This window comes from Elaeis guineensis, chromosome 6 (genome assembly GCF_000442705.2).
Source record: "Elaeis guineensis isolate ETL-2024a chromosome 6, EG11, whole genome shotgun sequence".
In the NCBI taxonomy this organism is placed as follows: Eukaryota; Viridiplantae; Streptophyta; class Magnoliopsida; order Arecales; family Arecaceae; genus Elaeis; species Elaeis guineensis.
The window spans coordinates 127,402,022-127,428,244 of record NC_025998.2 but is presented as its reverse complement, the minus strand read 5'-3'; the positions used below and the strand labels follow the sequence as shown (position 1 = coordinate 127,428,244).

The following is a 26,223-nucleotide window of genomic DNA, read 5'->3' as shown; positions in this document are numbered from 1 at the left end:
TCATTCATTATTCATTCCCTACAGGGGAAAACTCAGAATGAATAAACTGGCAGTTTCCATTTCTCCTCCTTATATCTAAGATTTGATATTTATCAATATCATCATGCTATTTTTTGGTTTGTATTTGATCCTTCCCAGAACATAGTAATTCTTCTGCGAGCAGTAAATTAAATGAAGTAAATACAATATATTATGCATTAATGGGATATGCAAGTGAGCAGTGGCTCGAAATCTGAAAAGTAGCAGAGACTATCACTTCACACAGGTATTCTAGCTCTGGTAGTACTAGGACTGGTGCTCGACGGAGGCCAGTTGAAGTACGTACATTCGTTAAAGGTTGGACATCATGCCCACTTAGGATATTCCAACTCTACACAAACATACCATCCCTTGTATTTAGTGTTGTACAGTGCTGCTGGAGGAGGATATTTTTGATCCTATATTGATTGTGAGTTAAAAAAAAATTAATTTATATAAAATAAATTATTTTTTATAAAATATTTTTTAAAAGATAAAATCATGATGCTCAAAATGATCAAAGGTTGAATAGTCCAAAATAATCTAAATCAAAACAGACAATATCTCACATATGCAAGAGTAGAAATAAAAACAATATGGATAAAAAACTCAAGATATTTTAGTTTCATGCCATTTATTACTATTCTTTCTTGACTTCTCACGATGTTGCCAATTTTGATCTTTTACATTATTTTTTTGAATTTTTTTAAAGTTTGTATAGTTTAATTGATATTCGTACCGATATCTCCGTTTGTCTTGCTAAATAGCTCCACCTCAGTCTTCACCGGTTATGCAAATCCCTTCATAAGTTACTCTGTATTTTCCAAAATTTATAAACTATGTATAACTGGGACCAACTATTGGAAGGAATGGCTCCAAGATGTTATTCTAGCAATGATAAATGGTTGGAGCTTATGGCAACATCACTCAAGTTGGGACTCTTTTACATCCATATAACTTGCAATTATCTGCTTGGTATGGCTCCAGGATGGTTGCACTAAGTATTTGGAGCTCTTTTGACATCATCACTCAACTAGGCTCTTTTAAATCTTATTTGATATTATTTTTTATTTCTTATTTTTTATTTTTAAAATAAAACAACAAAAAATATTTGATAGTATTATTATATTATTATTATTTATTTTAAAAATATTTTTATTATTTTTAAAAAATAAAAAAATTTGAAACTTATTTCTTTTACTACTACTATCATCATCGTCACAACTACCATTATGACCACCATCTCTACCACCATCATCACTGCCGCCGTCAGTACCATCATTTTCACTATGACCATTGCTACCGATGTAGCGTCTATCGTTACCACTATAGTGGTTGCTCAAGGCTCCTCAAACCCGAGAGTTTAATTTGAAGTTGCTACCTTATAAAAATGCTAGGAACCTAACTAATTGAATAAAACACATAGATAATGTTCTAGTTTAATGAAGGGCAAGGGTAATAGGAAAGAAAGGTTTCATACATGAATGGAGAAATAAAAGAAAATGAAAAAAAGGGAGGGGGGGAAGGGAGGAAGAGGATGTTAGAACATAATTTAAAAAATTCTTGATATGATTTAAAAAACTAACAAAACTAATAAAATTTTATTATAAAAAATTTATAAATAACTTGTAGAATAACAAGAAATAAAGATGATGAAATCTGAAAGCATGTTGGACACTATCCTAAGATATATTCCCATCTCTCGTGTAGAAAAATCTAGAAAAATCATCCCAAGATATGACTAGGTTCCTCCACCTATGAGTACAACCGTAGGAGAGGTTGATGGAGATCAATCCTTTCAATATCTAGAAAAATGATCATAAAAAAAATATTTGAAGAGAAGAAGTCAGAAAGAAGAGAGGAAGAAGATTAAATGGGATGTCTAAAATCAGATCTCAAGATAAACTTTTTATAACCATCTAGTATGACCATTTGTGATCGTTTAGATTTTTATTAACCCATTAAGACCTTTAATTAGAAGTCCAATGGCCAAAACTTTTAATAAGGAGCTCAATGGTCAGATAATAAAAATGAGATTAAATGCATATAACCGTTTGAGCTTTTACTGATCCATTAATGTCTGTAATTAGGAGTCCAATGGTTAGAAATTAAAATCATAGTAATAAAAAGATTCAAAATATTTAAATAGTAAAATTAAAAGATTGGATTAAAATCCTTGAAGGAGAATTTTAGAAAAAATTTTCTTTTTGGATTCCCTCTAGCAATCCCCTATAAAACTCAAATTTTTTCAAAAATTATAAATAAAAAAAATAAATTTCATTGTGCTTATGCTATGCAATGGATAAGGTTTTTGTATAAGACTTAATCTTACTTAGTGTGAATAGTTTCTGTCTAAAAAAATTGAAGTGAACCAGGTCTTAAACTGCATTCCTTAGATCCAGATTTCAACTAGAACACATATAGTACAGAATTCTCTATCGCTAGTTTGTGCATTAGTGGACCTGCATGTGTATCTTGATTTTTCATGAAGATTATTAGAGATAGTCCATATCTCACATCTACGGCCATATATAGATACTCTCGTATAGATGAGAAGAATACCTCTCAGATTTCATTCAGAGATAAAACTCTTCCTAACTACTACATAAAAATACTAATCACCATAAAGATGGAATGGAGTCTATGATTTCTATATCAAATAAACCATATATGATCCCTGACCAACCAATCAGCTTGTTTATGACTATATTGAACTTCTTTCAAGAAATCTCCTATCACAAAGGTTAGGTTTTCACTACTAAAAGATCTTTATAGGCTAAGCTCCGTCTCTCTCGATGACTTGATAATTTTAGTCCTATTTAAACCTTTTATAAAACAAACTGATGAGTATTTGTATTGTCTATAATTAATCTTAAGTGAGCAAGCAATATCTAGTTATCTATATTGGTAACATCAATAATGCACACACTTTCATAATACATGGATGTCCACATATCTAAACATGTAAAATTTGATTATTTTGCATTGTAATAAAGGTAACCATCAAAGTTGACATGTCATCATATGAGGTATGGTAAAGTTCAAATTGCACATCAAATTGAAGAGTCCTGCTAAGACATTAGACCAAGGCAAATCCTTGGTAACTTAAATAATCTAAGTCAAACACTATATTTGGAGAACAGGACAAGGAATTACAAGTCGCCGGCATGTCATCATATGAGGTATGGTAAAGTTCAAATTGCACATCAAATTGAAGAGTCCTGCTAAGACATTAGACTAAGGCAAATCCTAGGTAACTTAAATAATCTAAGTCAAACACTATATATGGAGAATAGGACAAGGAATTACAAGTCGCTTTTAAAGTCCACTATGAAAATAAATAAATTAGGTTGCATGAAATGACATATACATAGAACTTTCTGCTATTCTCAAAAAACCATAAAACTTCATGCACTGCAGCTACTAACAACAAATTGAATACAGGAAATTCTAATATAAAAAGCTTTGTAAACTACGCGAATACACGGATCTCTCTACCACAGGTTAAGGATATGCTGATATAGCAACAATATTATTTTCTGAAAATAATCTACTCATAATTGTATATACAGATGAATGTCACAATGAATCAACTTTTATACTCAGTGAACATTTTCACTAGATTCTTGGTTTTGTTTTTACCATTCATTTCTCCATATTTTGAAGACACTCTTGTTAGATTCTCAGTTTTGTTTTGATATAAAGGGGAAAAGTGACAGGTTACTGGCATATTTAGCTCAGATGGCCGTAATCTTCAGCTTGCTTTAACAAAATCAAACTAGTAAAACAAACCATATTCTTGTATGGGCTAATTACATCAGACTGTTTTTCATATCTCATGAGAACATTACATAATGCATTTGATAGCTAGTTGTAAGTTCTAAAATGTTAATCCACATAGCCAACCCCATACAGATCAGTCAGGGCTTTGCCTGTTCAAGTTAAGGAGTCAAAGCAGTACATTCAACAAATATAGGACTGACTTAGTAAGGAATCTTTTAGCAATAAAACACATGACCAAATGACAAAAAGGCACCATAGTGCCCATGTAGAATTTATCTTTAGTAGGTAAATTCTTTTCAATTTCTACTTGAGTTTGGATTTAAATCGGGGGGCAGCCAAAATCATGATTTTGCTTCATGTTTTTTTGGCAATTTTAATTAAAATATGTCATGATAGTTACAAGAAACCATGCAGTGGACTCCAAAAGTCTCTCACTATCACCTTATGTATGCCATGGATGTGGCACTTGTTTATTCTACAGGATTTCTGGGATTTGGCTTGAAAGTTGAAACCTATTTGACTTTAGCAAATATTTACAAATAGATGATGAAATCTTTGTGCAAATTAAAAGAATACATGTCCTAATAGACATAAAGGCTAAGTGAAAATAAAAAATAAAAAATGAAACTTGATAAAATTCTCAAAGAAATATTGAACATAGTTTCAACAGTAAATAGCAGATATAGCCTATATAATGGATTAGCATTATTTACCATTTAAAATTCAGTTACAATAAGCAAATGTAAAGCTGATGGCAAAAGGATCAGCAATCAATGTGGGTAGATGATGGATGATTATAAAACAAGGATTAAAGAATTGCATGTCATATATGTGATCGCATGCTGGCATAATATGCTCTAGTATAATAGCCCTGGATGGTATACAAGGATGTCCATACGCTATATCATGTGTACCAATCCACAAAAGCAGACTCATTCCTTTGGCTTTGAGCCCTAGCATGCTATCCGGCATGACAAAGATTGACAACAAAAATCAGGACTGGAAATAGATGGTTAGCATTGCTAATCTAAAGACATTATGTATAAGATTGTCTTTTTAATCACAATTTGAGGACTATGCCTTAGATTGGTAGAACAGAATTCAAAAAATTCTTGGTATGATTTAAAAAACTAACAAAACTTTATTACAAAAAAATTATAAATGACTTGTAAAATAATAAAAAATAAAAATAATCAAATCCGAAAGCGTGTTGTACACTATCTTAAGACGTATTCCATCGTCTCTTATGCAGAAAAATCCAAAAAAACTATCTCAAGATACGATCGGGATCCTCAACCTGCGAGCATAACCATAGAGGAGATTGATGCAGATTCTTTCAGCACCCAAAAAAAAAGACTTGAAGAGAAGAAGTCAAAAGGAAGAGGGAGAGAGGATTAGATGAGATATCTAAAATCAGATCTTAAGATGGCCCTTTTATAGTCATCTAATATAATTATTTATGATCATTTAGACTTTTATTGATCCATTAGGACCTTTAATAGAGAGCCCAATGATTAGAACTTTTAATAAGAAACCCAAGGATCAGAAAATAAAGACAAAACTAAATACACACGACTGTTTGAGTTTTTATTGACTCATTAAGGTCAGTAATTAGGAGCCCAACGACCAAAAATTAAAATCATGATAATAAAAAGATTTCAAATATTTAAACGGTAAATTAAAAGGTTGGGTTAAAATGCTTGAAAAGGAATTTTAGAAAAATTTTGAGTTTTTTTTTAAATTATCTCAATATAGGATAGAGGGATATAGATATGTCCTTTTTTTTATACTTTTTTTTTTCTTTTTTGATAGGAGGAAGCGGGCTAGGTTTTAGAGAGACTCAAGAAAGGTAGAGTTGTATAGCTTTTAGAAATTTTATCCAATTCTAAAAATGTATCTTCATTGGAATTTTATATATAATCACTCGCTTTATTTTTGAAGAAGAAGAGGAGGTACTTAAAGGAGACGTAGGGGATTCTATTGCTAAGATTAAATGAGGGAAGGGTTTGTCCTACATCCAAGGGTTAGGATAGGGAGTTTGTGTAGTTTTTCCTCAGTTGCTCTTGAATTGGAGGGAAGATTGTTAAGGCAGGAAAATGGAGAGTTGAGAAAATATGAGTGTATTGTCTTAAGTCGTATTCTCTGGAGAGCTAGGATTATGTAGAGAAGTGATAGATTGTGGATGGAAGGTTCCATAATGGTAAACCTAGATTAGCATAATAGAAAATCCAAATAAATATCAAGTATCGGAGGCTCCCAAAGGCTCGAAAAACTTCATCTAGGTTGAGGTAGAAGTACACCACAACAATCAATTTTAACATGCACTCATTAGCATCTTAGAAATTAAAACTATAAATTACAGTAAAAAGGTCGACTGCTACCTAATAGTAACCACCCCTGCATGATAAGATTTAAGTGTAGAGTAGGCAAGGCCTGTCATATGAATAAAAAGCTTTCTAGTTGATGAGAAATCATCAAGAGAAATTATCAATAGAATATTTTTCTTTCTTTATCTTCTTAGTGTTCCCCAATCTAATATATAAAGCACATGAAAGTTGGCATGCTGGCAAACACCATCTAACACAAAATTGACAAATTTATGACCAGAAAATTCAGTTAATGCCTACATTAATTTTTCAAGGTTTTGATACTCTAATATACTTTGCATGTAAGATATTTCTTTCAAAATCTAATGCACCAAAGGCCCTATTATCAACATTTGCATTTAAAAATAAAAAATAAAAAAACTAGAGCAACAAATCAGGCTAGAAAATGATTCAAAACTTAAAAAAGAGTCACAAACTACAAGCAAACATGCTGACATTATCAATAAATATTTACATGGAACACACAAAAGATTCTATACCACAATTATTCTTGCCTCACTCTTCTCAAAATAATTAATTCTCACACTATTTGGAAAATCTTTTTCTTGAAAATTTATCCAATTGTATTTCTCAAGAAAGAGATATTTTCACAAACTATTCCAAGCAATCCAAGCAAAGATATCAATATCAATCAAAAAATATTTAAAAAATAGTTGAAAAAAAAAATCATGATCATGACCACTAACCAATCTCCAAATTAATTACAAAGACACAAAAGATGCAACCTTTTCTTGATATTCTATTTAAAATAGAATTTAAGTAGTTAGAAGTTTAATGTGATAACAAATAAAAACCAACAAATTAATTAAAACAAGTAAAAGAAATCCAAACTTAAAAATGAGGAAAAGTTCCAAAACATCCTCAAAAGACCTAAAGAGATCGAGATATAATATGCGATTATAAAAAATTCCTTTAATGTAACCATTGCCTCTAATGGCCCTTTATACTTGTTCTTCACTATATCTCTCCCAATAACGTAATTTTAATCTTAATTCCATTGCCAAGAAGTTGTTGTTTTACTTATTCTTGCACCGAAACAATAAAATTGCATGACAACCAACTCCTTTTCCGTCGCCACCCCCTTCCTATGACCATCCGATGGCTTGTCAATTGAGAAGCATGAGATTTCACACCTAAATCCTAAGCCTCCAATCCCATTTCTCCACTTCAATGCAATCGAACATCCTCCAATCACTCTAGAAATCTAAAAAAGAACAAACTTGATTAAACTCGAAGGTCCATTGAATATATGAGTAGGATCCCATCGATCCATCGATCCTCCATCTAGGGATGCAACAGGCCATGCTGGCCCATATACATATCTGTCCTATAATTAAAACTCTATATCTATATCCTCCCCATATTTATCTTGGGTTAGATCGGATCAAGTCAAGTAGAGATGTGGGTCAGATTGAGTCGAATATACGTATATACTATAAAATAATTATAATTTTAAAAGAAAGATATATATTAAGATTATATCAGATCATATTCAGAATGGGACATATCATATCCATATCCGACTTGAACCTATTTCAGAGATTTTTTTTTTCTAAAATCTATATCTGCTTTAGATTCTAGTCGGGTTGGGTAAAACTCACCCTATTCGGATTGGATATCCAATGGATCAAGCTAAATTGCCATTCTTACCTCCAACTTCCAAACAAAATTTCCATCTGTGTAAAATAATTCAAACACTGTATTAAAAAATTAGCGGGAGAAACAAAAATAACTTGCAGGAGAGGAAAAGTGCTACATTTAATATGCAACAGTTAAAATTGGAGACAGGAGTGAAAGTGAGAAGAGGCTTGGTGGAATAGAGATGGATAGTTAATTGAGGATATTTATAATTATTTATATAAATATGATTAAAACCTGGATTATTGCTTTTTGGAGTACTTCAGATTTAATATGCTAGTTAGGAGAATGGTATGCATTGCCGAATACTAAGTGTAGGTATCTTTAAATCAATCGTTGGGCTTCTTACCAAAAATAAAAAATAAAAACAATCATGGGCAGAAAATTTATCCATTTCCTAGCCATCACTATGTGGGTCCCTTGGTCACCAAAACTATCGGTTTGCACGGAGGCCCACTGCCACGTGGCAACTGCCCAATGCCAAGAAGACACGCGCATGTAACCAACCCTGCAGCGTTGAAGGAAAGCTCAGGGTAAAAGGTCAAGGGCATAATAAAATCAAATTTACAAGATTTATCCCGCCCCTGGAGAACGATATTTTGGTAAACGTCCCTAGCCCATCATTGCCCCAAAGAGAGATGTTCCGCATCCCAAGTATGCCCCAAATTCTCTATTCCACCCGGTGCATTATTATTAGTTGAATACATGATAAACAACCAATTCTCTTTAGCCACGTGGACACACAGCTTTTTTTTTAGGTGTAATTGTTGGGCGAACAAAAATCATATGGGGTGGGCATTATAAAACATCACATGAGGCGGGCTTCGCAATATGCCACATGTCTTATAATGCTAATCTTAAAATATAAGCCTAAAAATCAAAAACTTTTTATAGTGACGGAGTTATTAGTTCCGTGATTAAAATATTTTTTTTCTTTATTTTCAGCACATAGCAATACATAATATATGATCATATGATAAATACTAAATATCATATCCAGTAACGATCAAATAAACATCTAAAGTTAAATTGATATATAGTTTACCAAGCTTAGTATTTACTAGTACATAATATATGACTAGTTGATATACATCTAATAAAATATTTATCTAACATCCCAATACACACTTCTAAATAGAGTGATATATTATTTTCAAAATCTAGCATTTATCAGTACACAGTATATGAGTAATATATACTAGATAATTTATTGATATATACTATAAATTTTTTTGATACACACCTAACAATGACCTAATACATACTTTGAGGCCCTTTCTCTTTTTTCAAATCTTTCTTCTTTTCTAAGATCTTTGTATCTAAAAATTTATGAAAAATGTATATCATTTCACCTAGAGATATGAATTGGAATATCGAATGAATATTTTGCTAAGTATATATCAACTGACCATATACTGTATATGTGATAACCCGGCCTGTTGGGCCTAAAGCCCACTATGCTCACTGAGAAAAAAAAAAGAAAAGAAAAAGAAAAGAAAAAGAAAAGAAAAAGAAAAAGAAAAGAAAAAGAAAAAAGAAAAGAAAAAGAAAAGAAAAGAAAAAGAAAAGAAAAAGAAAAAGAAAAGAAAAATAATAATAATAATAATAATAATAATACTGATGAGAAAAAGTTTCTCTCATCTCTCTCTCTTAAATCTAAACCATTTTCTCTCTCTAAAATTGGACTTTCTCTCTCTATTTTCTCTCTCTAAAAATTTTCTCTCTTTAAATTTTTTTCTCTCTAAGAAGCGCTATGGATCTCCTATTAGGCCATCTTCTTCACTCCTAGGGACCTATGATCTTAAATCGATTTAGAGCCGAAGGGAGGGATTTATTAGACTGATCATCAAGTCGGTCATTTTCTTATATTATATAATTTTATTAAATATATAAAATAAAATTTAATGATGATTTAATATTTTTAATAGGACTGTTTGATTCATTTAAGGAAGATTAAAAGGTCTAGGATGATCGAGGTATGTAGATCTTACGCTCCTTATTTATTTTTAAATCTCTATGATTTTTCATACATAAGATCTCTTATTGATGAAGTCATATTTTTTGTAAAATAAAGATCAGCATATGTGATATGAAAAAGCATGTTTTATTATGAGCATTGATTGCATGAATGTATTTTATAAAAAGTTGCATGATTATGAAGCATGAGATTTTATTGTTTTCCATCTATGTATATATATGTTTTAAGAAAAAGATACAAAGATTTCAAAGGCTCTCAGATAGCTATGAATGAATTCTTTCAGAAAGGTTGACATCCGGAACTAGCATCCTCACAAAATATGGTCCTGCCAGCGGGTATAAAGTTGGCACATGAATTAAAAACTCTGTCGATTAAGAAACACTATCACGGGTATAATAGTGACCTTAGCATGAACATCTGTGAGCAATTTTTTTTTTGAAACATGACACGAATACATAACAAAAATGATTTATGATTCATGATTATGAAATATACATGATTTATGCATGCATGATGAGCTTATAACTTGTTTTATTACATGCTCTATGAATTGTTTATCTTCACAATAATTGTTATTTGCGAAATGATGCATTATCATAAGAAATTTTATGCTTGATCCGGTAAGGAAGCGGAAGTCTACTTACTGAGCTAGTGAAGCTCATATTCTTTTTATTTTCTTTTTCATGTACAGAGAAATAAGGCTAAGACCGGTAAAAAGGGAATCCAGGCTTGGGGATCGGCAAAGCAAGCTTGGAAATTTTATACTAGGAATTCAGTTTATGTTTATGGATTGTAGCTATTATGAATTTTGAGGCTTGGATTATTTTTGGATTTAGATGCTCTGAACCAGTTTTGGTTTAATTAAATATTTGAATGAAATTTTATTTATGATGCACATGTTATTATATTTAAGAAGATGAATTTTGGCTTCGTGTTATCGCGGGTCCATCCCTCGGTAGCATGACCGTGTTATGTCCCAGATTTGGAGCGTGACATTTTATGGTATCAGAGCAATAGGTTTAATCATGAGTAGAACTTAAAACCTAATAGTGGATAGTTAGGTTACGTATAGTTAGACTCTGACTTAAATTATTAACTATACTACAGCTCTGTTAAAAAAATAGAATAATATTAGTATTGGACTAGAAAGCGATGAGCGACAGGGAGGGCGAGACCTTGACAAATATGGCTGCTAGGACAAGAGGAGCAAGAAGAGTAAGATTGACGTCACGGAGAGCTGCCAATCAACCAATTGAGCGGGCTCCTGACGCACCGGCCACTCAGACAGACATTGCTAGTGTATGTCAAGTGGTGGCTCAGCTTATCCAGCAGCAGGCACAAACTGCTCCTTGACCTACATTATCTATGGAGTCATACTACGAGAGATTCAGAAGGCTCAACCCACCTCTATTTGAGGGTGGATCTGATCCTATGGCTGCAGAGACATGGATTCGAGGGATGGAGAAGATATTTGATGCCCTGCAATATCTTGAGAATGTGAAGGTCAGATTAGCCGTTCCTATATTAAAAGGGAATGCTAAGTTTTGGTGGACTACAATAAAAGCTGCCTATGGGAATAATGATAATCAGCTCACTTGAAAAGAGTTCAAAGAGATATTTTATGATCAGTACTTCTCCAGGACAATGAGATTGGTAAAAGAAAATGAGTTTCTAGCCTTAAAGCAAAAGGATAATATAACAGTATTAGAATATGCTAACAAATTTAATGAGCTAGGCCGCTTCTGCCCCCAGCTTATGGAGTTCGAAAGGAGTAAAGCTAACAGATTCGAACAAGGTCTAAGATATTATCCGTTCCTATATTAAAAGGGAATGCTAAGTTTTGGTGGACTGTAATAAAAGCTGCCTATGGGAATAATGATAATCAGCTCACTTGGAAAGAGTTCAAAGAGATATTTTATGATCAGTACTTCTCCAGGACAATGAGATTGGTAAAAGAAAATGAGTTTCTAGCCTTAAAGCAAAAGGATAATATAACAGTATTAGAATATGCTAACAAATTTAATGAGCTAGGCCGCTTCTGTCCCCAGCTTATGGAGTTCGAAAGGAGTAAAGCTAACAGATTCGAACAAGGTCTAAGATATAGAATTCGATCCCGTCTGTCTTTTCATATTTTAAATAACTACAAAGACGTACTGGAGCGAGCTTTGAAAGTGAAGTCTGAATTGAAAAGAGCAGATCTACAAAGAGGAGATAGGAAGAGACCTAGATGAGCAGAAAATCTAAAGGATCAGCAGAAAAATTTTAAAAATAATAACTCTAATAAGAAGAAAGAATCTATATCCTGCTCCTATTGTGGAAAAAAATCATAATGGATCTTGTCTCAAGAGGATAGGAACATGCTTTTTATGTGGCGAGAAAGGACATATGGCTCGTGATTGTCCAAATAAGAAAAAAGATGACTCTAGACCTAACAAACCAGTCGATCAAAAATAGAAAGGGAATACACGAGTGTTTGCTTTAAACCAACAGGAGGCCAACGCAAGTGATCAAGTGGTGATGGTACTATCCCAGTCAGTTCTATTCATACTTGTGTGTTATTCGATTCCGGCTCTTCATACTCTTTTATATCTCTCAAGTTTGCTACTTCTTTGAATTGTGTGCTTGGAAAACTAAATGAACCATTATATGTTAGCACACCTTTTAAAAATATTGTTGTTGCTAACATTATTTTTAAAAATTGCATAATCCAAATAGAAGAAAAAGAATTAGCAGCAGATTTGATTCAGTTAAATATGCATGATTTTGACATTATTCTTGGGATGAACTGGTTATCTTCGTACCACGCTCATATTGATTGTTTTAGAAAAAGAGTGGTATTTCAAATTCCAGATGAACCATAATTCTTCTTTCAAGGCGAAGTTCATAATACGGAACCCAAACAATCTTTGAGTATTATCTCAATTATGAACGCAAGAAAAGCTTTGAGGAAAGGATGTAAAGTATTTTTGGTCCATGTAGTGGACGTCGAGAAGGAAAAGATAAAGTTGGACGATATCCCAATTGTCAAGGAATTTTTTGATATTTTCCCAGATGAACTACCCGAACTGCCTCCAGATCATGAGGTTGAATTTAAAATTGATATCACACCAGGGATCGGATCTATATCAAAACCTCCTTATCGGATGGCTCCCGTAGAATTACGAGAATTAAAGGATCAACTGCAAGAACTTTTGAATAAAAAGTTTGTCCGACCAAGTACATTACCCTGGAGAGCTCCTGTGTTATTTGTGAAAAAGAAAGATGGGAGCATGCATTTATGCATTGACTATCGGGAGTTGAACAAGGTAACCATAAAGAATAAATATCCTCTTCCTCGAATAGATGACTTATTTGATCAACTTCAGGGTGCACAAATTTTCTCCAAAATTGACTTACGATCAGGCTATTATCAACTAAGAATTAGAGATGAAGATGTACCTAAGACTGCATTTAGAACCAAGTATGGCCATTATGAATTTTTAGTAATGCCTTTTGGACTAACCAATGCACCAGCTGCTTTATGGATATGATGAACAGGATTTTCAAGCCGTATCTGGATCAATTCATTGTTATTTTTATTGATGATATCTTAGTTTATTCTAAAAATATAGAGGAACATGAGAGACATTTAAGGATTGTGTTTCAAATCTTGAGAGAAGAGAAGCTCTTCGCCAAGCTTAGCAAGTGTGAGTTCTGATTGGATAATGTTGTCTTCCTCGGCCATGTAATATCTAAGGAAGAAATCTCAATCGATCCAAAGAAGATAAAAGCCATGGTGAATTGGCCTCGTCCGACTAATGTGATGAAAGTTAAAAGCTTTTTAGGCTTGGCTGGTTATTATAGAAGATTCGTCAAGAGATTTTCTCAAATTACAATTTCTCTAACCCGCTTAACTCAGAAATGAATAAAATTTGAATGGAGCAGTGAATGTGAGTAGAGTTTTCAAGATCTGAAGCAACGATTGATATCTGCCCCAATTCTTACTTTACCATCTAGTAATGGAGGATTTGTCATTTATAGTGATGCTTCTAATAAGGGATTAGGTTGTGTATTGATACAGAATGATAAGATCATAGCTTATGCTTCTCGATAACTAAAAATCTATGAGCAGAATTATCCGACACATGATTTGGAGTTAGCAGCTATTATTTTTGCTTTAAAATTTGGCGACATTATTTATATGAAGAATCTTGTGAAATCTTTATTGATCATAAAAGCTTAAAATACTTATTTACTCAAAAAGAGCTGAATATGAGGCAAAGGAGGTGGCTTGAACTATTAAAAGATTATGATCTAAATATTAAATATCATCCTGAAAAAGCCAATGTGGTGGCAGATGCACTTAGTTGGAAGTCTTCAGCAAATATGATGACTTTGCTATCCTTTCAGTAACAAATTCTGAGAGATCTTGAAGATTTGCAAATTGAAATGACTTGTACCGATGTTAAGAATGTGTTAGCCAATTTAATGGTACAATCAGCATTGATCGAATAGATAAAAGCGGCCCAACAGAATGATATTCATTTGTGTCAGTTTAAGAAGGACATGGAGAAAGGGTTACGAGCTGAGCTTAGGCTATATGCAGATGAAACTCTTTATTTTGAAAACAGATTATGTATACCAGGAGATCTTGAACTAAAGAAGAAAATTTTGAAAGAAGCCCATAAATCTCGTTTCTCCTTTCATCCCGGTAATACAAAGATGTATAGAGATTTAAAATAATATTTTTGGTAGAATGGAATGAAGCAGGAGATAGCTCGATTTATATCTCAATGCTTGGTATGCCAGCAAGTGAAAGTCAAATATCAAAGATCTGCCGGTTTGCTAAAATCATTAGAGATACCAGAATGAAAATGAGAACATATCATGATGGATTTCGTTACAGGACTTCCAAGGATAGCAAGAAAAAATGATGCAATGTGGGTGATTGTTGATCAGCTTACTAAATCAGCTCACTTTCTATCTTTTCGAGTTGGTACTCCACTTGATAAGTTAGTCCGGATGTATATTAATGGAATTGTATACCTGTATGGTGTTCCAATAAGTATTGTATCTGATCGGGATCCATGATTAATATCTAGATTTTGAAAAAATTTTCAAGATGCTTTGGGGATAGAATTGAGGCTTAGTACTGCTTTCTATCCCCAGACCGATGGCTAATCTGAAAGGATAATTCAAACTCTTGAGGATATGTTAAGAGCTTGTGCTTTCGATTTCGAAGGATATTGGGATAATCATGTGACACTGATTGAATTTGCATATAACAACAGTTTTCATTCTAGTATCCTGATGGCATCCTATGAAGTCCTGTATGGAAGAAAGTGTAGATCTCCTCTGTATTGGGATGAAGTAGGTGAAAAGAAATTAATAGATCCAGAGTTAGTTCAAGATGCTAGAGACAAAATTTATCTGATCAAGAAAAGACTCAAGGCAGCACAGGATAGACAGAAGAGTTGGGCAGATAGAAAATAAAGAGAATTAGAATTTCAGGTTGGTGAGCATGTTTTTCTATAAGTATCACCTATTAAGGATGTCATAAGATTTGAGAGACATGATAAGCTGAGTCCGCGATATATTGAACTTTTTAAAATTTTAAATCGAGTAGGAGATGTTGCTTACAAACTAGCTTTACCACTAGATTTATCCAAAGTGCACAATGTCTTTCATGTTTCATTACTGAAAAAGTTTTTACCTGATCCAAATAATATGATAAAGTATAAGCCATTGCAAGTTCATGAAGACTTAACCTATGAAGAATTTTTTCTCCGAATTATTGATCGAAAAGAGCAAGTTCTAAGATGGTGCATCATTCCATATGTGAAGATTCATTGGAGTAATCATGAAGAGAGAGAGGCTACTTGGGAGCTTGAAGATGATATGAAGATAAGATATCCACACTTATTTGAAAATGAAGGTATGTTAAATTTTGAGGATGAAATTTTTTTTAAGGAGGATAGAATGTGATAACCCAGCCCATTGGGCCTAAAGCCCACTAAGCCCATCGAGAAAAAAAAAAAAGGGGGGAAGAAGACTCCTGATCGGAGTCTTCTCCTTCTCCGATTCTGATTGGAATCTAAGTCCTAGGGCCATTGAAGGACCCTAGGATAAACCCTATAAGAACCCCCCTCCTCTCCTCTAAGAGAAGACATAGCAATCACCGATGATTGCCGGTGTTCCTCTCTGATTTTTTCGATTGAAGCCGCGGCCCCTCGACTCATGCTCGCCGCGATTTCTCACCGGTGGGGGTCATCGGAGACTGAGGTAAGTCCTTCTTCCTCTTTCTCTCTTCTCTTCCTTCTTTTTCATGCCTGTAGGCACGACTGCTGGTGACAGGAGTCGTCAGATTTCATCGAAAAAGGAAGCTCTGTTCGATCTCTCCCTTTCTCCTGATTTTTGGCACCGACGGTCACCGCCGACCGCCGGCTTTGGCCTTTCCAAGCTCGAGAGGGTTGCCCCTTGCCACTGATCACCGTCGGATGAGGTACGGTCATGATCGATCGGTCAAAGGCAAGGGGACCTCTAGGTCCCCTGTTTCAGCCAAAGAAGGTCACGGGAAAAAAAAAAAGAAAAAGAAAAAAGAAAAGAAAAAGAAAAGAAAAAGAAAAGAAAAAGAAAAAAGAAAAAAAAAAGAAAAGAAAAGAAAAAGAAAAGAAAAAAAAGAAAATAATAATAATAATAATACTGATGGAAGAAAGTTTCTCTTATCTCTCTCTCTTAAATCTAAAATATTTTCTCTCTCTAGAATTGAACTTTCTCTCTCTAAAAATTTTCTTTCTCTAAAATTTTTCTTTCTCTAAGAAGCCCTATGGATCTCCTATTAGGCCATCTTCTCCACTCCTAGGGACCTATGATCTTAAATTGATTTAGAGCCGAAGGGGGAGATTTATTAGACTGATCATCAAGTCGGTCATCTTCTTATATTATGTAATTTTATTAAATATATGAAATAAAATTTAATGATGATTTAATATTTTTAATAGGACTGTCTGATTCATTTAAGAAAGATTAAAAGGCCTAGGACGATCAAGGTATGTAGATCTTACACTCCTTATTTATTTTTAAATCTCTATGATTTTTCATGCATAAGATCTCTTATTGATGAAGTCATATTTTTCGTAAAATAAGGATCAGCATATGTGATATGAAAAAGCATATTTTATTATGAGCATTGATTGCATGAATATATTTTATAAAAAGTTGCATGATTATGAAGCATGAGATTTTATTGTTTTCCATCTATGTATATATATGTTTTAAGAAAAAGATACAAAGATTTCAAAGGCTCTCAGATAGCTATGAATGAATTTCTTCGAGAAGGTCGACATCTGGAGCTAGCATCCTCACGAAATATGGCCCTGCCAGCCGATATAAAATTGGCACATGAATTAAAAACTCTGTCGATTAAGAAATATGGCCCTGTCATGGGTATAATAGTGACCTTAGCACGAACATGTAACGAAAATTTTGTGCAGGGGCAAAATGGTAATTTTAAAACTTTTCAAAATTACTATTTTACAGTGAAATTATTAATTAATCTCATTAATTAATACTAATTAACCCTACACTAGGATCTAAATATGATACAACAGCATGCGTTTAAATTTGAAATTCAAATTTGAATCAGTAAACCTTTTACAGTACTGTGTTCAGAACACATCACCTTTTGCGGATAGTCGATCACCACAATCTGATCACCGTCGGGGGGCTCTGATCATCACATCGCAGCCACACAAATGTCTGACCTCTGCGGATCATCCACACGAAGCTCCCATCTGATCAGCTCCTCACGAATGCTAGTTCGTGATTTCACCCTTTTGATGGTAGATTTTGATCGAACTCCTTCGATCGATGTGTGTCAACTTCTTGGATGCTCCAGATCGTCTACACAATTGCCTGAGAGGCTGATGGATCTTTTCCTGAAATTTGGTGGACTCACGACACTCGTGGCACACCAATCTCACTTCCCGAACCCTAGGTAGAAACCCTAGGGTACACACCAAAAATCCTGCGCCCAATTTTCTCTCTTTTCTTTCTTTTTCTCTCGAAAGATTTTGGACTTTCACCTCGCACACAAGCCTTTCTCATGCCCCACTTTCTTTCTCTTAATTTTTCTGTGCACGCCCCACCTTTCTGCCATTTTTAAAACAATGTTGAACGTGTCTTATCCGCGTGAGAGGATAAAGACAAGTGGTTACACATTTGAATTCAAATCAAATTTGAATTCAAACGAAAACCAACTTATCCCTATCCTTTTGGGCGTGAGAAGAGAAGGGGCGTGGCTCTTTGTGCATGGAAAATGTTTCATGAGAAACTTTTTCTCGTGTAAGTAATGTGGCGCACAAAATGGATAAGGATGAAGGGGCAAGTGATAAGTTATCTATTCAAATTCAAACATGCTTTGAATTTGAATGGCTAACTAATTATTTTATCCATCCATATGGTGCACAAATGAGGGCGTGGGGAAGGGTTTTGCATGAGAAAAATTTCACGAGAAGTTTCTTCTCGTGAATTCAAATGGGTGCAAGGAAGTTGGGTGTCGCAGGGAATTTAAAACAAGGTGGTTTGATTCAAATTGAGCCAACCTAGTTTAAAATAGGTTAAGCACAATTAGACCAGATTAAATCCAACATAATTAGGCTTAATTAGGCTCAATAAAATCCTAATTAAATCAAAAATTAACTAAGCCTAATCCCTGATCAAATCAGGGACTATTGATGTTCAAATCTTAAAATTTGTAAATAAAACCGCAAGCGCACGGTGTGCAGAGTAGCACGACCAGCGAGTACGGGTCGATCCCACAGAGACTTGGTTTTAAAAATGATTTTCAAATCTATGCTCAAGTGAGCTTTAACAAAAATCGAAAGTCGAAAGTTGTTTGCTAAAGACAATAAGACTAAGGATCTAGGATTTTTGAATCCACTAGATCTAGATCAGGGAATTCTACCTAAAATTTTTCTTATTGATCCTAACGACTACTCCTCTTGTCTTTTCCAAGCATAGATTATGAAGGGACTAAGGCCCAACGATAACCTATCAAGATTCTTTACAGGGGAGTAGTAACTAGGATCCCTTAGGGTTTTCTCCTCCTATGCACTGAATCAAGCATGAACTATGAAGGGACTCTGACCCAACTGTAGTTCATCAAAAATTCTTGGCAAAAGAGGAAGAAAAAGAAACCCTAAGAAAAAGAAAGAACCCTATGTAAAATCCCTACTCATGATCTAGCTTCATCGCAAACCCTAGAAGGGATGCTTAGCTAGACATGATCTAAATCTACTTACAAAATTTAAATACAGAAAAATAAACTATCCTAATTTCATAAATTAAACTATCCTAATTGCATAAATTTAAACTGCATAATTTAAACTAACCTAATTGCATAAAATTAAATTGCATAAATTAAACTATCCTAATTGCAAGAAAAATAAATTGCATAATGTAAAGAGATGAAATTGCATAAAAAGAAGATTTTATATATACAAAAAAATTTATTACAAAAACCTCAAAGCTCAAGGCTTGAAAAGAGAGCTAAAAACCCCACTATCTAGGGTTACAAGCTTGATCGGAAGGAAGAATACATAAAACAAGGGCCTTTGGGGGCTTTTTATAGGCATTTGGGGGTTATAAGGTTTTCAAAATTTTCGATGTGGGACTAAGAGGTTTTAGGGGGTTTATGGTGCGCTGATGGGTCCATGGTCCATGCGCCTGTTGCTGTGGACCAGGCGGCTAACCAGATCACCAAATCAGTTGATTTTTGACCAATTTTGATCTGATTTGACTCGGGTTTGACCCAATTGAGTCTTCTTTCTTCATTCTTCAATTCCTGGGTCAATTTAACTCCGTTTTGCATAAAATTTGCGCCGTTGGAATCCTCTTTCCTTGTTCTTTCTATTGATGATCTCTTCTTTTGCAAAATATAATAACAAGTATCAATTTCTTAATAAAGTTAGATAATTTAGATATTAATTGATACTTTTTATGTCAATTTGTGACATAAATCACACCCCCCAACTTAATCATTGCTAGTCCCTTAGCAATGTACCAAAATAAGATCATATTCCAAAAAGATCCTTCCTTTGCAAATTAATTTAAGATCGAAATTCAAGAAGTTTTCTAGTATTACTAAGTAATGAGCTTCGAATTAGAATCGGTAGTCAGTCTACTTAGAAGCTTTCTTAGAGTACACTTAAAGTTTTATAGCACTTGTGTGAGTGATAACTAACTTAGTATTTCAGTATTAACTTGTACAGGCCAATTGTATCATTTTTCATAACTTAGTTCGATTAATTTTCTATACACCCCAGATTAAACAAAGAACTAAGGTAGCTTTCACACTGTTTTTTTTTTTTTTTTTTTTTTTTTTTTTTTTTTTTTTGCTGAGCATCCTGGCCTTCCCACCACCGTTTGATGCGAATCTCAACACTTGACTTAGGTGAAGAGACCCGGTTACTAGGCTTAGGGCAATCCACATTTACTCTGTGTTTTGCATTTTATTTCAGGCAGGTAGCTCTTTCCTTAAATTCAAATTTCTTCAATTGGGGTGTAGAGAAAATTATCTAATTTAAATAATACTCAAATCCTTAATTGGCCTTACAATTAACACCTACTTTACCTTGTTAGTGTGCATGTGCAATTGGAAGTGCTAATAGTCTTTAAATGACCTAAGCCACCAAGAGTCTAACCAGCTAATCTTCTCCGTGACTCACTACATTAGCAAATACTTTCTAACTTACTCTTATTTCTTTTATAGATTAATTTATTTCATATATATATATATATATATATATTATTATTTTTATTTTTTTTTACATAATATATTAAATGCAAGAAATAACTCATAGTGGAAGGAAAAGGAAATGATAACACCTGATTTTGTTCAAGCTCTCCCCTCAACTTGACCGACATTGTTCCCAATGGAGTTTATCTAATTTATTTGTCCTAAGCAAACTGAAAACAAAGAAAGCATTAGAAATTAAATAAGCTGGGTTGCCTCCCAGAAGCGCTAAGTTTTATGTCTTCAGCCAGACCAAACCTCGAAGCAACTTAATCAGAATAAGTTGGTTCATAAAGAACCATGGCATCTTCAACAGTCTTGACAGGTAATTCCAAGAATGGTTTTAATCGTTGACCATTAACTTTAAAGATAACACCATTACTTGGATTTTCAATCTCAACAGCTCCGTGTGAAAAAACTTCCTTTACTAAAAATGGTCCTGTCCATCTAGACCTAAGCTTTCCTGGAAACAGATGTAATCTAGAGTTATATAAGAGCACCTTTTGTCCGATATTGAAAGTTTTTCTTATAATTGATTGATCATGAAATGCTTTGGTTCATTCCTTGTATATCCTTGCATTTTCATAGGCTTCATTTCTAAGTTCTTCTAATTCATTCAATTGAAGCTTCCTATGGTTTCCAGCATCGTTCAAATTTGTATTTAGTTGTTTGATGGCCCACATGGCTTTGTGTTCTATCTCAATAGGCAAGTGACATGGTTTACCAAACACAATCCTATAAGGAGACATTCCTAGATTGGTCTTGAAAGCGGTTCGGTATGCCCAAAGTGCATCAATTAATTTTAAAGACCAATCCTTTCTATTGGCATTAACAGTTTTTTCCAGGATCTGTTTGATTTGTCGGTTTGACACTTCAACTTGCCCACTAGTTTGAGGATGATATGGTGTGGCCAATTTGTGGGTGACATTATACTTTTTCATCAATGTTGCAAAAGGTCGGTTACAAAAATGGGTTCTCCGATCACTAATGATTGCCCTAGAAATACCGAAACGGGAGAGAATATTTTCTTTAAGAAACTTAATGACCATTTTGCTATCGGGTGTTCTACATGCAATTGCTTCTACCCATTTTGAAACATAATCAACTGCTACTAGAATATATTCATTTCCAAAGGAATTTGGAAATGGTCCCATGAAATCGATCCCCCAAACATCAAAAACTTCAACTACCAAGATTGGGTTGAGTGGCATCATGTGTCGCTTGGTGATTCGGCCCATTTTCTGACATTGAGCACAATTTTTACAATATTCGTGAGCATCCTTAAACAAATTGGGCCAATAAAAACCACATTGGAGAACCTTAGCAGCAGTTTTCTTAGACGCGAAGTGACCCCCACATGCTTGATCATGACAAAAAGATAAAATATTCATGACTTCGTTATCTGGGATACACCTTCTAATAATTTGATCAGGACATTGTTTAAAAAGATAAGGATCATCCCAAATGAAATACTTCACTTGGACAAAGAATTTATATTTATCCTGCTTAGTCCAATGAGAAGGTATCTTGCCTATGGCTAAATAATTTACAATATCAGCAAACCAAGGTTCAGTAGACAAAGACATGAGTTGCTCATCTGGGAAAGATTCATTGATGGGTGGTTCACTAGATGGTGCAACTGGAATTCGGGACAAATGATCTGCTACAACGTTCTCAGTGCCTTTCTTGTCCCTAATTTCTAGGTCAAATTCTTGAAGGAGCAAAATCCATCTGATTAAACGTGCCTTGGCATCCTTCTTTGCTAGGAGATGTCTAATGGCTGAGTGATAGGTGTAAACAATGGTGTGGGTTCCAACCAAATAAGATCTAAATTTCTCTAAAGCAAAGACAACGGCAAGGAACTCCTTCTCAGTTGTGGTGTAGTTAAGCTGCGCATCATTTAAGGTTTTACTTGCATAATATATCACTCTAGGCAGCTTATTTATTCGTTGACCTAAGATTGCGCCCACAACATGATCGGACGCATCACATATTAATTCAAATGGTTCAGACCAGACAGGAGGATGAATGATTGGAGCTGATACAAGTGCATTTTTTAGAAATTCAAAGGATTCCAAGCACTTATGAGTAAATTCAAATTTAGTATCCTTTGCCAAAAGATTAGTCAGTGGACGTGCTACTTTGCTAAAGTTGGCAATAAACCTTCTATAGAATCCAGCATGACCCAAAAATGAACGTATTTCTTTCACAGATTTAGGTGGTGGAAGACTTGCAATTAGATCTATTTTGGCCTTGTCCACTTCAATCCCCTTTTTAGAAATGACATGGCCAAGAACTATTCCCTGTTTGACCATAAACTGACATTTTTCCCAGTTGAGAACTAGGTGCTTCTCCTTACATCGTTCTAGAACTAATTGCAGATGATTCAGACACTCGGAGAAGGTTAGACCAAAAACAGAAAAGTCATCCATAAAAATTTCTAGAAATCGTTCTATCATATCTGAAAATATGCTGATCATGCATCTCTGAAAGGTTGCCGGTGCATTACATAGTCCAAAGGGCATTCGTCTATAGGCAAAAGTACCAAATGGACAGGTGAATGTAGTCTTTTCTTGATCTTCAGCGGCTATGGAGATCTGGTTGTAACCGGAGTATCCATCAAGAAAACAGTAAAACTCTTGTCCGGCTAGTCTTTCCAACATTTGATCAATAAATGGCAAAGGAAAATGATCTTTCCTTGTCGCAGCATTCAACTTTCTATAGTCTATACAGACCCTCCATCCCGTTTGGGTCCTAGTTGGGATAAGTTCGTTTGCATCATTTTGGACCACTGTTACCCCAGATTTCTTGGGTACTACTTGAACTGGGCTTACCCAAGAGCTATCAGAAATAGGATAAATTATTTCACTATCTAGGAGTTTCAGAATCTCCTTTTTAACTACATCCTTCATAACTGGATTAAGCCTTCTTTGGGCTTCTCTTGTTGGTTTAGCCTCTTCCTCTAAGTATATTCTATGTTGAACTATAGAAGGGCTTATTCCTTTGATATCTGCTATGGTCCAACCTATTGCCTCTTGATTTGCTTTTAGAACTGACAATAACTCCTCCTCTTGCTTGGGATCTAGGTCTGATGCAATAATTACAGGCAAAGTTTCTTTGGGTCCTAGATATGCATACTTGAGATGTTCTGGGAGGGGCTTCAGTTCTAAAATGGGTGCTTCCTCTATCGATGGTTTAGGTGATGGTTTCACCATCTCAATGATTGGTTCAGTAGGAAGTGTCGATTCTTGATTAATCTGATTTTCTTTAAGTATTTTATTGACATCCTCAGACTCATGGATTAACCAGGGGTTAGACTCTAGGTCGACTTCATCATCACTAATGTCAATGGATTCATAAATACCATCTTGGACTACATTGACATCAGCATGAGAAGAGGATTCCTGTTCTAAGTTAAAAACATTAAGCTCAATGGTCATATTCCCAAAGGATAACTTCATTAGACCATTTCGACAATTGATTTCAGCATTGGCCGTAGCTAAGAATGGTCTTCCTAAAATGACAGGTATATGTCCTTTAGGATTCGCAACTGGCTCAGTCTCTAAAACAATAAAATCTATAGGAAAAATGAAATTTTCAACCTTTATCAGAACATCCTCGACCATTCCCTTAGGGATCCTGAGAGATCTATCGGCTAACTGTAATGTGATCCCAGTAGGTTGAAGTTTTTCTAATCCTAGTTGTTCATACACCGAATATGGAAGGATATTCACACTAGCTCCTAGATCTAGCAAGGCCTTTTTTATATTGGTTTCTCCAATAACACAAGAAATTGTTGGAACTCCAGGGTCCTTATATTTAATTGGCACATGGCTAGATAGGTATGAACTGACACTTGCAGCCAAAAATGCTTTCTTTGGTACATTAGTGGTCCTTTTCCTAGTGCAGAGATCTTTTAAAAATTTGGCATAAGTTGGAACCTGATGGATTATATCTAAAAGAGGAATATTAACTTGGACTTGTTTAAATACCTCTAAAATTTTATCTAAATGTTCAGATTTATTGGATTTCAGTCTGTTTGGAAAAGGAGCTCTAGGACTTTTAAGTACTGGACTAGGTGAATTTTCAGTTTCTGGTGCTTGAGGTTGAAAGGTAGTAGTTTTAGAAGGTGACTCGGCAGATGAGTCATCTATATCATCAAGTGCAACTACCTTATTGTCTATTTGTTTTCCTGATCTTAAGGTATGAATGGCATTTACACCATTAACTTGGTTTCCTTGTTGGGGTCGTGGACCATTTTGGTTCCTAGGATTTGGCTCAGGTTGGCTAGGTAACCTACCATGTTCTCGTTCACTAATGGTCGAAGCCAGCTGACTTACTTGCATTTCCAGACGGGCTATAGCTTGGGTGTTATTATTTATGAGTTGACCCGTGGTTTGCATAAAGCTGGTATGTGTCTTCATCATGGCTTCTAGGCTTTTCTCTAAAGAGGTAATTTTCTTGTCATTATCATGGAAGCCTGGCGGGTTGTTCATCACTGGGTTGGACCTTAGATTTTGCTGATTGAAATTTGGATTGCCTACATTAGGATTCTGGGACCATGAGAAATTCGGGTGATTCCTCCAACTTGGGTTATATGTGGGTGCATAAGGATTGTTCAATGGTCCTTGATAGGTGGCATTCACCTGTGCACACTCATTCGAGTAGGAACATTCTTCTAAGACATGGTCTGGTGCATTGCACCCTTTACACATGGGTGCAGATATTTGATTTACATTGGCTGGTCTCTGTAATTCTAAGGCTTCCAATCTACGTGTTAAGGTTGCAATCTTGGCCTCTGATGCTAGGGTTGGTTGAATTTGATGCATTCCTCCTCTTGAAGGTGTAGCTTTATCAGGTTCCCTAGTTGTTTCCCACTGTAAATTTTTCTCGGCTAGATCTTCTAAGAATTGCCAAGCTTCAGTAGTTTCTTTGTCCATAAATTGGCCTTGGCACATGGACTCTAGCATGGTTCTTGAGTTTGAATCTAACCCCTCATAGATGATCTGGCATAGTCTCCAAGTTTCTATTCCATGGTGTGGGCATTGGGTCAAAAGATTCTTGAAACGATCAAAGTACTTCCAAAATGATTCACCAGCTAGTTGGTAAAATTGATTTATTTCATTCCTAATCCTAGCTGTTTTATGATGGGGGAAATATTTTTTTAAAAATGTTCTCACAAAGCCCTCCCAGGTAGTGACAGAATAGTTTGGCAGACTATAAAGCCACTTCTTAGCATTGTCCTTAAGGGCAAAGTTGATTAATCTAAGTTTGACCTCATCCTCTGTTAATTGCAGTTTCATGGTTGCACATACCTCCTCAAATTCTCTAATAAATATATAAGCATCCTCTAATCCTGTGAATTTTGGAAGCATATTTATGATTTGAGGTTTGATTTCAAAATTGTTAGCTGTGGGTTGTGGCAACCTGATACAAGATGGTTGGATGGAGCCAACTGGATAACACAAATCTTTAAGGGTCATGGGTTGGATTGGTTCAGCCATTGGAACAACAGGAATTGACTCAATTCTAACTAGACGACCTGACACTCTTCTCCACACACGAAGTGTACGGTTCTCGATGTTTATACAATTTTTTTTTTTTTTAATAAAATTTTTATGTATAAGGAAAAGAAAGAAAAGAGA

General features: G+C 34.6%; 1 protein-coding gene and 1 non-coding gene across 2 annotated transcripts; one reads left to right on the top strand and one right to left on the bottom strand.

Moving 5' to 3' along the window:
- LOC140858840 (uncharacterized) lies at positions 1-25,518 on the bottom strand. Its single transcript, XM_073260123.1, is given in 5 exon segments — positions 1-18; positions 20,878-21,470; positions 21,975-23,540; positions 24,435-24,535; positions 24,710-25,518. Coding segments are annotated over 5 exon segments (3,087 nt in total).
- Positions 25,519-25,606: 88 nt separating this feature from the next.
- On the top strand, positions 25,607-25,713 carry LOC140858941 (small nucleolar RNA R71). The gene has a single exon (XR_012142345.1). It is a non-coding gene; the product is annotated as a small nucleolar RNA R71 (small nucleolar RNA).
- The last annotated feature ends 510 nt before the right edge of the window (positions 25,714-26,223 follow it).